The 12256-nt window shown below is 38.7% G+C and overlaps 1 protein-coding gene across 7 annotated transcripts in view; it reads left to right on the top strand.

Annotated features, from left to right (window-relative positions):
• Positions 1-12256, top strand: part of LOC107680625 (rap guanine nucleotide exchange factor 2-like) — a 142817-nt gene that overhangs the window by 91360 nt on the left and 39201 nt on the right. For 6 of the 7 annotated variants that reach the window (XM_016476612.1, XM_016476609.1, XM_016476607.1 and 3 more), the window contains one exon: positions 11334-11465. In XM_016476612.1, the coding sequence (XP_016332098.1) occupies positions 11334-11465 (132 nt within the window). Of the gene's footprint in view, positions 1-512; positions 722-11333; positions 11466-12256 lie in introns of those variants that run through there. The other variant, XM_016476614.1, reaches the window with a different exon arrangement.

Here is a 12256-nt window from a genome sequence, read left to right as displayed (position 1 = left end):
CACACACACACACACACACACACACACTCTCTCTCTCTTACACACTCACACACCCCCTGCTTTAGACACAAATGAACCGAGAGTGTTTAACAAAGACAGTCTGGATGCGTGAGGTTGGTTTTCTGGTCACAGCCTCGGCTAATGCTGCATAAAGCCATTCACGTGGAGACGAGAGAGACAGAGGATGGAGAGGCAGTGAAAGTGCTGTCAGCCATTTTTGCCTTTTTTTCCCTCATTTTTTACAACGCTATCGATCGGCATTGGACGTCACTGGTGGGAGAGTCTTACCTAATTACCTGAAACGGAGGATTCGGTTTTTGCACATCCCTTCTTGGATTTCTCATCCTTTTGCACTGTGTTTCTCCTTTCTTCTTTTTTTTTGTGGACCCAGTGGACAGACAGATGCCGTGTGCACCTGACAAGGAAAAACGTTGATTTTTATTTTCTTGGAGTGGGAACTGTGTTGTTCGAATCCAGAGCATCATCTCCGGCGAACATACTCTCTCCCCCTCCTTCCCCGGGAAAGATTCTCCTCTTCTCCCCTGCAGGAGCGGGGAGAAAAACGGGAGACAGGGGAAGACTCACTGGAGGGGGCAGAGAGGGAAAGATTAGTGGGAATCAGCAGGATGCTTAAATTTCGCCCTGGCTCTGCACCTCCATTATGAAGCCATTAGTTAGTGGTGGCGGCCATGGAGTCTCCAGCCAGGCTGATAAAAGCCCCGTAAGTATCAACCCTACATTGCAATCTCTCTCTCCTCCTCAAAATACTACCAGCATTCGCTCATCAGATTAGCCTGATGTGCCAAACATAATCAGGATGGACGGGAACAGCGTTAGATGCATTGGATGTCTAATATTGCTTTCATTGCAGAGAGCTAAATGAGATTTATATGATTTTAAAAGGCATATTTCTGTATCTCAAACAGCATTTCTGTGAATTCATAGCTTGTTTTTGCAATTTAAAGGGTTAATTGCATATATGCAGATCTGTTGTAATTGACATTTCATGCAAGTCTGGTGTAATGCTCTGTTTTATCACTCGATTCTGTGAAATCTTGTATTACGAGAGGCTGTTGAGTGCCACGACCTCATTCATCTGCTGCTAGTGCAATGTGTGTCAGTGTGTGAAGGCGGCCATGTGCACACCGCCCCCCGTCACCCCCGCACACGCTCAGACGTGTGTGTACTGGCTTGTCACAGCTCTTGGGAATCAGTAAAAATGAGCTATAAATGGCTTTATGATGAATGTGTGTGAGCGTTTGCGTTTGGGAGGAGTTATGACATAGCTGAACGATGCTGTCAGCTCAATATATGTTGCGTTTCATAAAACCACTTGTGACCGAATGCATCTTTGAATGCCTCAGTGCTTGTTCACAAACGTGTGTGTGTATGCGAGTGAGTGATCACGTTCGGTGGTGTTTGCACACGGGCGGCATTGGAAAGCGATCAGCACCGGACTGCTGAGTGGAATGATGAGCACTTTTAGCTGTAAATGAATTGATATTCTGTCAGCCTTAATGTGCTAGTGTTAGTTTGGCCTTGTGCAAGCCCTGAAAACATGTGCTGGTGTTCAAACGTCTTTACAGATCCTGACATAACAGTGTTGCTATGCAACAAATACAGCAATTCACTGTGCAAGCTGCAGTGATACTGTGAACAAGTGTTTCTCGTCAGAGTATGAAGGCTTGAGCACAACTAGAAAAATGAATTGACCAATCAGATGTCGGAACTGAATTATGTTTTTATAACCTTATTTTCCCTTTAAGGCTTGCTAGTTCACTCGGTGGCCATCTTGGTAACTCCACTGGGCAGCTGTCTATCTAGATTTTTTTTTTTTTACTGTAAGGCTACAAAAAAAGTTTTTTTTTAAGTTTTCCACCATATTGAGCATTTTGATTTCTCCCATTTATTTTTCTACATCTCCCCCTCCCTCATACATTCTTTGATTCATTTCAGTGCAATAATTTATATTATTTAATATATATATATATATATATATATATAGATAGATAGATAGATAGATCTTCATATTATGTTTTATATTTATGTTTCGTTTCATAAAGTTGTGTAGATATGTTTGCTGTTTACACTAGTAAAAATTTTTTGTTCCTTATTACGTATTACTGTCACATGATAATACAGAAATCATTCTAACATGTTGATTTGGTGCACAAGAAACCTTTCTTATCATCAATTTTGCAAACTGCGTAATATTTTTGTCGAAACCATGACCTTTTAGTATTATTTGAAGCATTTGTATTTAATTTTAATTAATTTATGCATTTGTGTTGCTAGTATCATACTCTACCTGTTGAGCTTCAGGAATTATACAAAATCATATAGTTTGTGCTGCAACTGCAGTACAAAAGTTCTTCAAATATAATTTCACCATCTTTCCTGTTTTTGCAAAAATCTTCTGTTTTTAATAATGTTTTTATGCCAAAAAAAGTGAGAATCCAGTTCTCGCTCCAGTGAGAATGTGTGTAGAGAGCTCTTGAAGACCAGTTGGAAACATGCTGTTTAGCATCATTTAGTTGCATCTTTAAGGAGACCAGTACTTGAAGAGATTAATTGCGGACACTATTTCATTGAATATCAGGAAGTAGTCGTTTTCCTTAGCTGTATTCCTACATTAGCGTAGTAAATATATTGGCATGTGTTTGTGAGAATATCGGTCCTGTTTAATCTGACGCCCAGCCGAAGCTCTTTAATCTTTTGATCCTCTCAGCTCAGGAAAGCGAGAGGCCCCAGAGCGATGCTGAGGCTTATGGGATAGGTTTGCAGCTTTGAGTCCTCCAGCGTCAGCCCTTTTTTATAATGTCACACCTTTTGCTTTGACAGACATGAGCTCATCACACGCATATAAGCTACAGGTTCCCACATCCACTCCCCAAATTCTTAACGGCAGGTGGGGCTTTGTTCGAAACAAGTATGCATGCAATTGTGCATAAAAATAAGCTAAAGCAATTTTTGGTAGCACTCTTGTCTGGCTATGTAGGCCATTAAGACTGCAGTTTCTTTTTTGGATTTGCTTGTGACCCATAGACATTTTAAAGAGCAAGGATCCAGTTAAATCTGTGACCCTATAGCATTTATTAACCAGAGGCATCACAAGAGTGATATTTGGGACTCCTGTGAGTGTAGCGTGCTGTCTGTGACCTGTGCGCTGTTTGACTAAAAGCCTCTTGGGTTAATTGACTGAGGCCTGCCCTAAATTGTGTGGTAGGAGAGTTAAGTCTTTATTATGTGCAACAGTGACATGAAAAGGGCACTTAAAGGACAGGAGCGGACCCCTGGGTGGGCACGGTCGGGAGGCAGGCAGGATATTGCTAATGACACATGTATATCGACTGCTGTCCCTACCAACATTTTGTCTAAATGATGTCTTTGCATACCAAGATTTATGTAGAGTCAAAACGGGCTGGGATGTTGATGATAAATTATACATTTTTGGTCAGTTTTTTTTATTTGAGTTTTCATTAATTTTGCCCTGTGGAGCTTATGCTACCATTAATCCCTTGCTGGACTATTTTCTTTTTTTCTGATGGGAAAAAAAACCTTTTTGTCACCTTGCATGTCAAACTATCCCTCCAAACTAATGCATGCCCAATTTTGTTGGTTTTGAGTTCTTATCACATTCTGAGATCACAGCTAAAAGTACATCCATCCATCCATCCATCCATCTATCCATCTACCTATCTATCTATCTATCTATCTATCTGCAGTACAGATAGATAGATAATCTATCTATCTATCTATCTATCTATCTACAGTACAGATAGATAGATAGATAATCTTATATTTCTCTTTTTTCGTATTTTTTTATAAGAGTCATGTATATTGCAATGAAACTAAGTACTGATAACCTACAGTTCAGTAAGCGAGTTCAATGTTGAGTCATATGTTTGTGCTGTGAAGGATCCATCAGAATGATCAAAACCGGCATCTTCTGAGTGTTTTTGAATGATTCATTAGATTAACCAGTTCATAAGAGTAATTTAATGTGAGGATAACTGAATGGAAAGATGTGTTGTCTAGTAATTTTTATTTGCAGTACACAGCCTTGTTACATTCAGTTCAGCCTGCAAACTCACATTTACAAATATATGGGTAAAATATAATTTTCTGTATACTGCTTTAACCAGTAATCTCCCACCCCCACCTTAGAGAATAAACTTCATTAGTCTTCAATGCTCCATTTCTTGCTCAATGAACCACCTCATAAAATGAACTGTGTATGCTAGCAGGTTGTATCTTTGGAAGGAGATAATATTTGTGTGTTGCCTGTGGCGATGAGATTTATGAAAGTGAAGCATTTTATAAGAAGATCATACAAAGTTTTGGGAAGATAAATTAAACGTCATGGATAATTTGTGTAATATTTAGGACTTGGAACACTTTGTAATCTTTTATTCTCTTCTTCAGTCATAAGCCGACCCACAGGGACAAATCTGGAGATTCCTGCAGAATTGGAACAGCTGTTGTTGTTGCACAAAGTTCCCGTGCTAACTGTTTTGGCTAATTTAATAATACTCCTTGCACAGTTTAACATTTTACCATGTTTAAATCCATTCTGTGATTTTCCAGTTCAGAAAATGAGGTGATGGGCGTAAAACAAGGTTTTCTTTCATATTTCTCCTCAGTTTATCACCATTTTTCTCTTTTGATGCACCTAAAGAACATTTAAAAATATCAGTGACTGTTCACTTCAAACAAAAATACATTTGTCTTTTCTTAAACGTTGTGCATGTATTTCTGTAGAAAGCTCTTGTCATCGTAATGAAGATGCTGTTAAAACAGTAAAACACTGTGCAGTTGAAACTCCTGTGGGAAGCATCACGTGCAAATCACCCTCATTTACAAACAAAAAGACACCTTGAAAAATGGCATGGCTCAGTGTCAGCTGGTAACTGTTTCATTGTTTTCTGCTCGTTTCTATGACAGTAGGGAGGAAAGCCCATGTACACTCCTGAGAAGTGATCTTCTGTTTTTAATAATGTTTTTATGCCAAAAAAAGTGAGAATCCAGTTCTCGCTCCAGTGAGAATGTGTGTAGAGAGCTCTTGAAGACCAGTTGGAAACATGCTGTTTAGCATCATTTAGTTGCATCTTTAAGGAGACCAGTACTTGAAGAGATTAATTGCGGACACTATTTCATTGAATATCAGGAAGTAGTCGTTTTCCTTAGCTGTATTCCTACATTAGCGTAGTAAATATATTGGCATGTGTTTGTGAGAATATCGGTCCTGTTTAATCTGACGCCCAGCCGAAGCTCTTTAATCTTTTGATCCTCTCAGCTCAGGAAAGCGAGAGGCCCCAGAGCGATGCTGAGGCTTATGGGATAGGTTTGCAGCTTTGAGTCCTCCAGCGTCAGCCCTTTTTTATAATGTCACACCTTTTGCTTTGACAGACATGAGCTCATCACACGCATATAAGCTACAGGTTCCCACATCCACTCCCCAAATTCTTAACGGCAGGTGGGGCTTTGTTCGAAACAAGTATGCATGCAATTGTGCATAAAAATAAGCTAAAGCAATTTTTGGTAGCACTCTTGTCTGGCTATGTAGGCCATTAAGACTGCAGTTTCTTTTTTGGATTTGCTTGTGACCCATAGACATTTTAAAGAGCAAGGATCCAGTTAAATCTGTGACCCTATAGCATTTATTAACCAGAGGCATCACAAGAGTGATATTTGGGACTCCTGTGAGTGTAGCGTGCTGTCTGTGACCTGTGCGCTGTTTGACTAAAAGCCTCTTGGGTTAATTGACTGAGGCCTGCCCTAAATTGTGTGGTAGGAGAGTTAAGTCTTTATTATGTGCAACAGTGACATGAAAAGGGCACTTAAAGGACAGGAGCGGACCCCTGGGTGGGCACGGTCGGGAGGCAGGCAGGATATTGCTAATGACACATGTATATCGACTGCTGTCCCTACCAACATTTTGTCTAAATGATGTCTTTGCATACCAAGATTTATGTAGAGTCAAAACGGGCTGGGATGTTGATGATAAATTATACATTTTTGGTCAGTTTTTTTTATTTGAGTTTTCATTAATTTTGCCCTGTGGAGCTTATGCTACCATTAATCCCTTGCTGGACTATTTTCTTTTTTTCTGATGGGAAAAAAAACCTTTTTGTCACCTTGCATGTCAAACTATCCCTCCAAACTAATGCATGCCCAATTTTGTTGGTTTTGAGTTCTTATCACATTCTGAGATCACAGCTAAAAGTACATCCATCCATCCATCCATCCATCTATCCATCTACCTATCTATCTATCTATCTATCTATCTGCAGTACAGATAGATAGATAATCTATCTATCTATCTATCTATCTATCTACAGTACAGATAGATAGATAGATAATCTTATATTTCTCTTTTTTCGTATTTTTTTATAAGAGTCATGTATATTGCAATGAAACTAAGTACTGATAACCTACAGTTCAGTAAGCGAGTTCAATGTTGAGTCATATGTTTGTGCTGTGAAGGATCCATCAGAATGATCAAAACCGGCATCTTCTGAGTGTTTTTGAATGATTCATTAGATTAACCAGTTCATAAGAGTAATTTAATGTGAGGATAACTGAATGGAAAGATGTGTTGTCTAGTAATTTTTATTTGCAGTACACAGCCTTGTTACATTCAGTTCAGCCTGCAAACTCACATTTACAAATATATGGGTAAAATATAATTTTCTGTATACTGCTTTAACCAGTAATCTCCCACCCCCACCTTAGAGAATAAACTTCATTAGTCTTCAATGCTCCATTTCTTGCTCAATGAACCACCTCATAAAATGAACTGTGTATGCTAGCAGGTTGTATCTTTGGAAGGAGATAATATTTGTGTGTTGCCTGTGGCGATGAGATTTATGAAAGTGAAGCATTTTATAAGAAGATCATACAAAGTTTTAGGAAGATAAATTAAACATCATGGATCATTTGTGTAATATTCAGGACTTGGAACATTTTGTAATCTTTTATTCTCTTCTTCAGTCATAAGCCGACCCACAGGGACAAATCTGGAGATTCCTGCAGAATTGGAACAGCTGTTGTTGTTGCACAAAGTTCCCGTGCTAACTGTTTTGGCTAATTTAATAATACTCCTTGCACAGTTTAACATTTTACCATGTTTAAATCCATTCTGTGATTTTCCAGTTCAGAAAATGAGGTGATGGGCGTAAAACAAGGTTTTCTTTCATATTTCTCCTCAGTTTATCACCATTTTTCTCTTTTGATGCACCTAAAGAACATTTAAAAATATCAGTGACTGTTCACTTCAAACAAAAATACATTTGTCTTTTCTTAAACGTTGTGCATGTATTTCTGTAGAAAGCTCTTGTCATCGTAATGAAGATGCTGTTAAAACAGTAAAACACTGTGCAGTTGAAACTCCTGTGGGAAGCATCACGTGCAAATCACCCTCATTTACAAACAAAAAGACACCTTGAAAAATGGCATGGCTCAGTGTCAGCTGGTAACTGTTTCATTGTTTTCTGCTCGTTTCTATGACAGTAGGGAGGAAAGCCCATGTACACTCCTGAGAAGTGAATTTACTGGCATGCTGGAGGTTTTGATGGCTCCTTTCTGCAGTGGAAGCGAGAGGAGAGCTGATGTGTGTATCATAGCTGACAGCTCTGTGGCCATCCAGGACTGTTCAGGGAATAGCCTTGAGGAACACGAGCGAAGGGATATGGAGGGAGGAGTGAGGCGCTTTGCTGCTATCACAGCGCCTTTATTTTAAGTGCTGGATGCACCCGCTGACCTGATAGTGTATACTGAACCACATCAGTCTGAGTGTGTACTGGTGCTTCAAGAACCCTAATTAAGTGCACTTTTCTTTTTTCTAACTTCTGTTTTGTCTTTCATTTGTTCTTCCTTTTGTTCTGTCCTTCGTTTGTTTGTTTTTTCCTTCTGTATGCTTGTTCTTGCATTCTCTTTTGTTTGTATGTTCTTTTGTACTCTTGCATGTTTATTTTTGTCTTTCATTCATTTGATCTCTTTTGTTTGTTTGTTCTTTTATTTTTCTTTGGTCTTTCATTCTGTCACAATCTGTTTTTCTGTTGTTTTTCGTTAATGGTCTTTTGTTTTTCTTTTTTTCACTCTTGTTCGTTTGTTTGTTCCATTTTTCATTTTGTTTTTCTCCATTCTCTTTATTTTGTTCATTCTGTGCTTTCTTTTTACATGGTCCTTTTTTAGTTTCTTTTTGTCTTGCTTTCCTCTTGTTTGTTTGTTTATGTTATTCATTCTCTGTCTCTGTCCGTCTTGCAGTCCTGCATTTGCGTCTCAATTTTTTTCTTTTCATTTATTCTTTGTCTTTCACTGTTATTTGTATTGTATATTGTTTCATTTCATTTTGTCCTTTGTCTTTTTGTTAATTGTAAATATTTTCATTTTTCTTCATTTGTCTCCTTTGCTATTTGTCTTTTTTATTTCTTATTCAGTTGTCCCATATTTTGTTCTTTTCTTTGCTATGTTGTGCATTTTTGTATTTCTTTCGTTCTGTATTTTACTTTTTATTAGTTCGTTCTTTCTTTCTTTCTTTCTTTTTTTTTCGCTCACTCAGTCTCTCATTTTTTTCTTCCTTCCTCTTATGTTGTCTCTCTGCTTTTAGATGTAAATAGCCCTAATTAATATGGATGAACTGCCATGGCAATAGATTAAAATAATGAATTTGCGTATGTGAGGAGGAATATTCATCAACACATTAGTGTTAACACACCTTTAGCCTCACAGCACACCAAACAGCAGGCATCTACTGTACCTCCATTCCCCCTGTTACCGCACCAGTATTGGTGCAGATGGTGTCTTGCAAATATATAGTTTTCCTTATCTGCTTCTATTCCATCTATAAGGTTGTTTTCTCTGTGTTCAAGCTCTCCGTCTCCCGGGAGAATTGGCTGCATTTCCGGCATGTATATGATTATGGGAGTGGAAATTAGGTCAGATGCATTTTGTATGAAAGCTATACTCAGCCACAGCTGGCTGAAGACATCCAATAGCCTCCCAAAAAAAGCAATTTCACTCGTGAACACACATACACACACGAGCACACATGCCAACACAATCAGGTGCCGATTGAAAGAGCTTTATCGGAATGTGGCCATGTGACTGTGTGCACTCTAATATAATATTAGCTGAAATTGGTTCTTAGCTCCTTATCTCAGTGCTGTTGTCAGAGCCTTTCCTCTTGCACAAGCCCCCACACACGCACACTTTGCTCTTGCAACCGCACCCCTTCAAATATGTACAGAGCGTCGCCACAAAAAGAGCTGCTTGCTCGCACTGAACCAGAGGAAATAAACATGCCACATGCATATCTTGTAGCCTTCGACTATGCAGTGTCTTTCTTTCATTAATTATGAGGTATTTGTTTTCCTAATGATTGTTTTTGTGTAGATATGAACCAGCCTTGTTTTTGCTGTAAGCCAAGATAGTTCTCCAGTGCCAAGGCTGTCTTGCATTAGAAATATAATTAGAAATGTCATTTTCTGTACAGCTTCAGTCCAAATTTAGCTTCTGGGAATCAACGTATATGATGTAAACGACTTAATGGCAGGCTTGCGGAAAATATACAGGACTGTGGAAAATATAAGTTTTTAGTTGTTCGTATGGCTTATATATTCCAAGTCTTTTGAGGTCATAGAATGGCTTTGTGTGAGAAACTGCTTGTCAACACTCATTAGCATTAGCAAATGAGCTGTGCTATTCTGTTGAAGGAAAATAGGGAAACCCCGTATTAAATGTGACTCAACTGACTGATATTTTGTTGCATTTGATGAAACTGTGGATTGGGGAAATTGCCCCTGTTTAAGATATTGTCTGGTTGTGTTTTAGCTCTAATAAAATATTGAATGTCTCTGAGGCCAGCTTTCACCAAAAAATCCTTGAGAGGAGTCATATCAGAAACATCAGACTGCAGGTGTGATGAATAAATGATAGCGTAGTGGACTGCAGCTTTCCACAAAACTGACATTACTTTGAACTTTAGCTGGAAAGACAAACTGCGATCTGTGACATTTGGAAGTCCATTGAAGTTCAAATCAGCACTTTTTGCTTTTAGTCTACAGGTGCATCTCAATAAATTAGAATGTCGTGGAAAAGTTCATTTATTTCAGTAATTCAACTCAAATTGTGAAACTCGCGTATTAAATAAATTCAATGCACACAGACTGAAGTGGTTTAAGTCTTTGGTTCTTTTAATTGTGATGAGTTTGGCTCACATTTAACAAAAACCCACCAATTCACTGTCTCAACAAATTAGAATACTTCATAAGACCAATAAAAAAAATGTTATTTTTAGTGAATTGTTGGCCTTCTGGAAAGTATGTTCATTTACTGTACATGTACTCAATACTTGGTAGGGGCTCCTTTTGCTTTAATTACTGCCTCAATTCGGCGTGGCATGGAGGTGATCAGTTTGTGGCACTGCTGAGGTGGTATGGAAGCCCAGGTTTCTTTGACAGTGGCCTTCAGCTCATCTGCATTTTTTGGTCTCTTGTTTCTCATTTTCCCCTTGACAATACCCCATAGATTCTCTATGGGGTTCAGGTCTGGTGAGTTTGCTGGCCAGTCAAGCACACCAACACCATGGTCATTTAACCAACTTTTGGTGCTTTTGGCAGTGTGGGCAGGTGCCAAATCCTGCTGGAAAATGAAATCAGCATCTTCAAAAAGCTGGTCAGCAGAAGGAAGCATGAAGTGCTCCAAAATTGCTTGGTAAACGGGTGCAGTGACGTTGGTTTTCAAAAAAGGACCAACACCAGCAAATGACATTGCACCCCAAATCATCACAGACCGTGTGTTTGTGGCTTACCCTCCTTGTGAAGATTGTCAATGATTGTCTTCTGGACAACTGTCAGATCAGCAGTCTTCCCCATGATTGTGTAGCCTAGTGAACCAAACTGAGAGACCATTTTGAAGGCTCAGGAAACCTTTGCAGGTGTTTTGAGTTGATTAGCTGATTGGCGTGTCACCATATTCTAATTTGTTGAGATAGTGAATTGGTGGGTTTTTGTTAAATGTGAGCCAAAATCATCACAATTAAAAGAACCAAAGACTTAAACTACTTAAACTACTGTGTGCAGTGAATTTATTTAATACACGAGTTTCACAATTTGAGTTGAATTACTGAAATAAATGAACTTTTCCACGACATTCTAATTTATTGAGATGCACCTGTATATCTGTTCGCTTTGAGGCCATAAATATATGATCAAAAAGTTGGGTAAATTACTGATTAACTGTCATGGTTATTAGCTGCATTGCAGGTTGCATATGGATCATTATGGTCAAATGTACATCCTGACGCTCGGTTTGTTTGTCTCCATATGCAGCTGCCGGCAGACTTCAGCAGATTGCACCTGGCAGACGGGATTCACCCCCAGGTGACACACGTTTCCTCCAGCCACTCAGGATGTAGCATCACCAGTGATTCTGAGAGCAGCAGCCTGTCGGACATTTACCAGGTACCAAACACTCTTTGGGTAATGTAGGAGTAGCAGCTTTGTGACAAAGTGCATAATCCAATTTGTTATAAACGTGACAAGCTTCATATTAAGGCCATTAAAAACTAGTGAGACATAGTTTATAGTTTCATTTTGCGCATTAGTTTAAGCGGCTCGGCCCGTCAGATGCTCTGACAGAAAGGCTGCATGTGCCGCTGACAGAGACATAGGCTACTCGCGCTGTTTAATTTGTTTGAGATGTGCTGTCTTCCTGAATGCATAACTTACATTTCACAGGTATATTCTCCATCTGTAAATGTTAGAAATCCATGGAAACATTTCCATTTTTCTGTCAGAAGTGCATGAGCCGTCGGCTTTGGGATTCTCCGCTAAACTTCAGTGAACGAGCGCGCATGCGCGCCAAACAGTCGCTGAAATATTTGTAGTTGGACAGTAAATGTGACATGTAGAATTTTAAACCTACAAGTAAGTCTATTTTTATGATAGCACTGACTGTAAAGTGACTGTGATGGAATAATCAAAATAGCCTAACACAACTGTGCTTTTGTTCTCATTTATTTTCATTTTTAGTTTAGTGAATTTAACTTCCGCTTTAAAAGCCTTATTTTTGTTTTTAGGTTGAAATGTTACAATGTTAGAATGAAATGAGATTTTAACCCTTTTTTGCACATAATATACAGCTTACATGGTTACATTCACTTTATTTGTTTTCATAGCTTTTAATATGTATTGTTTTGTTGGACAACATTGGGCGGTAAGTGAAATATATATATATTAAATACAGATTTTTT

The sequence above is a fragment of the Sinocyclocheilus anshuiensis genome, unplaced genomic scaffold, assembly GCF_001515605.1.
Source record: "Sinocyclocheilus anshuiensis isolate Anshui unplaced genomic scaffold, SAMN03320099.WGS_v1.1 scaffold328, whole genome shotgun sequence".
NCBI classification, from domain to species: domain Eukaryota; kingdom Metazoa; phylum Chordata; class Actinopteri; order Cypriniformes; family Cyprinidae; genus Sinocyclocheilus; species Sinocyclocheilus anshuiensis.
Note: the sequence above shows the minus strand (reverse complement) of the source record. Positions and strands in the feature narration are given on the sequence as shown.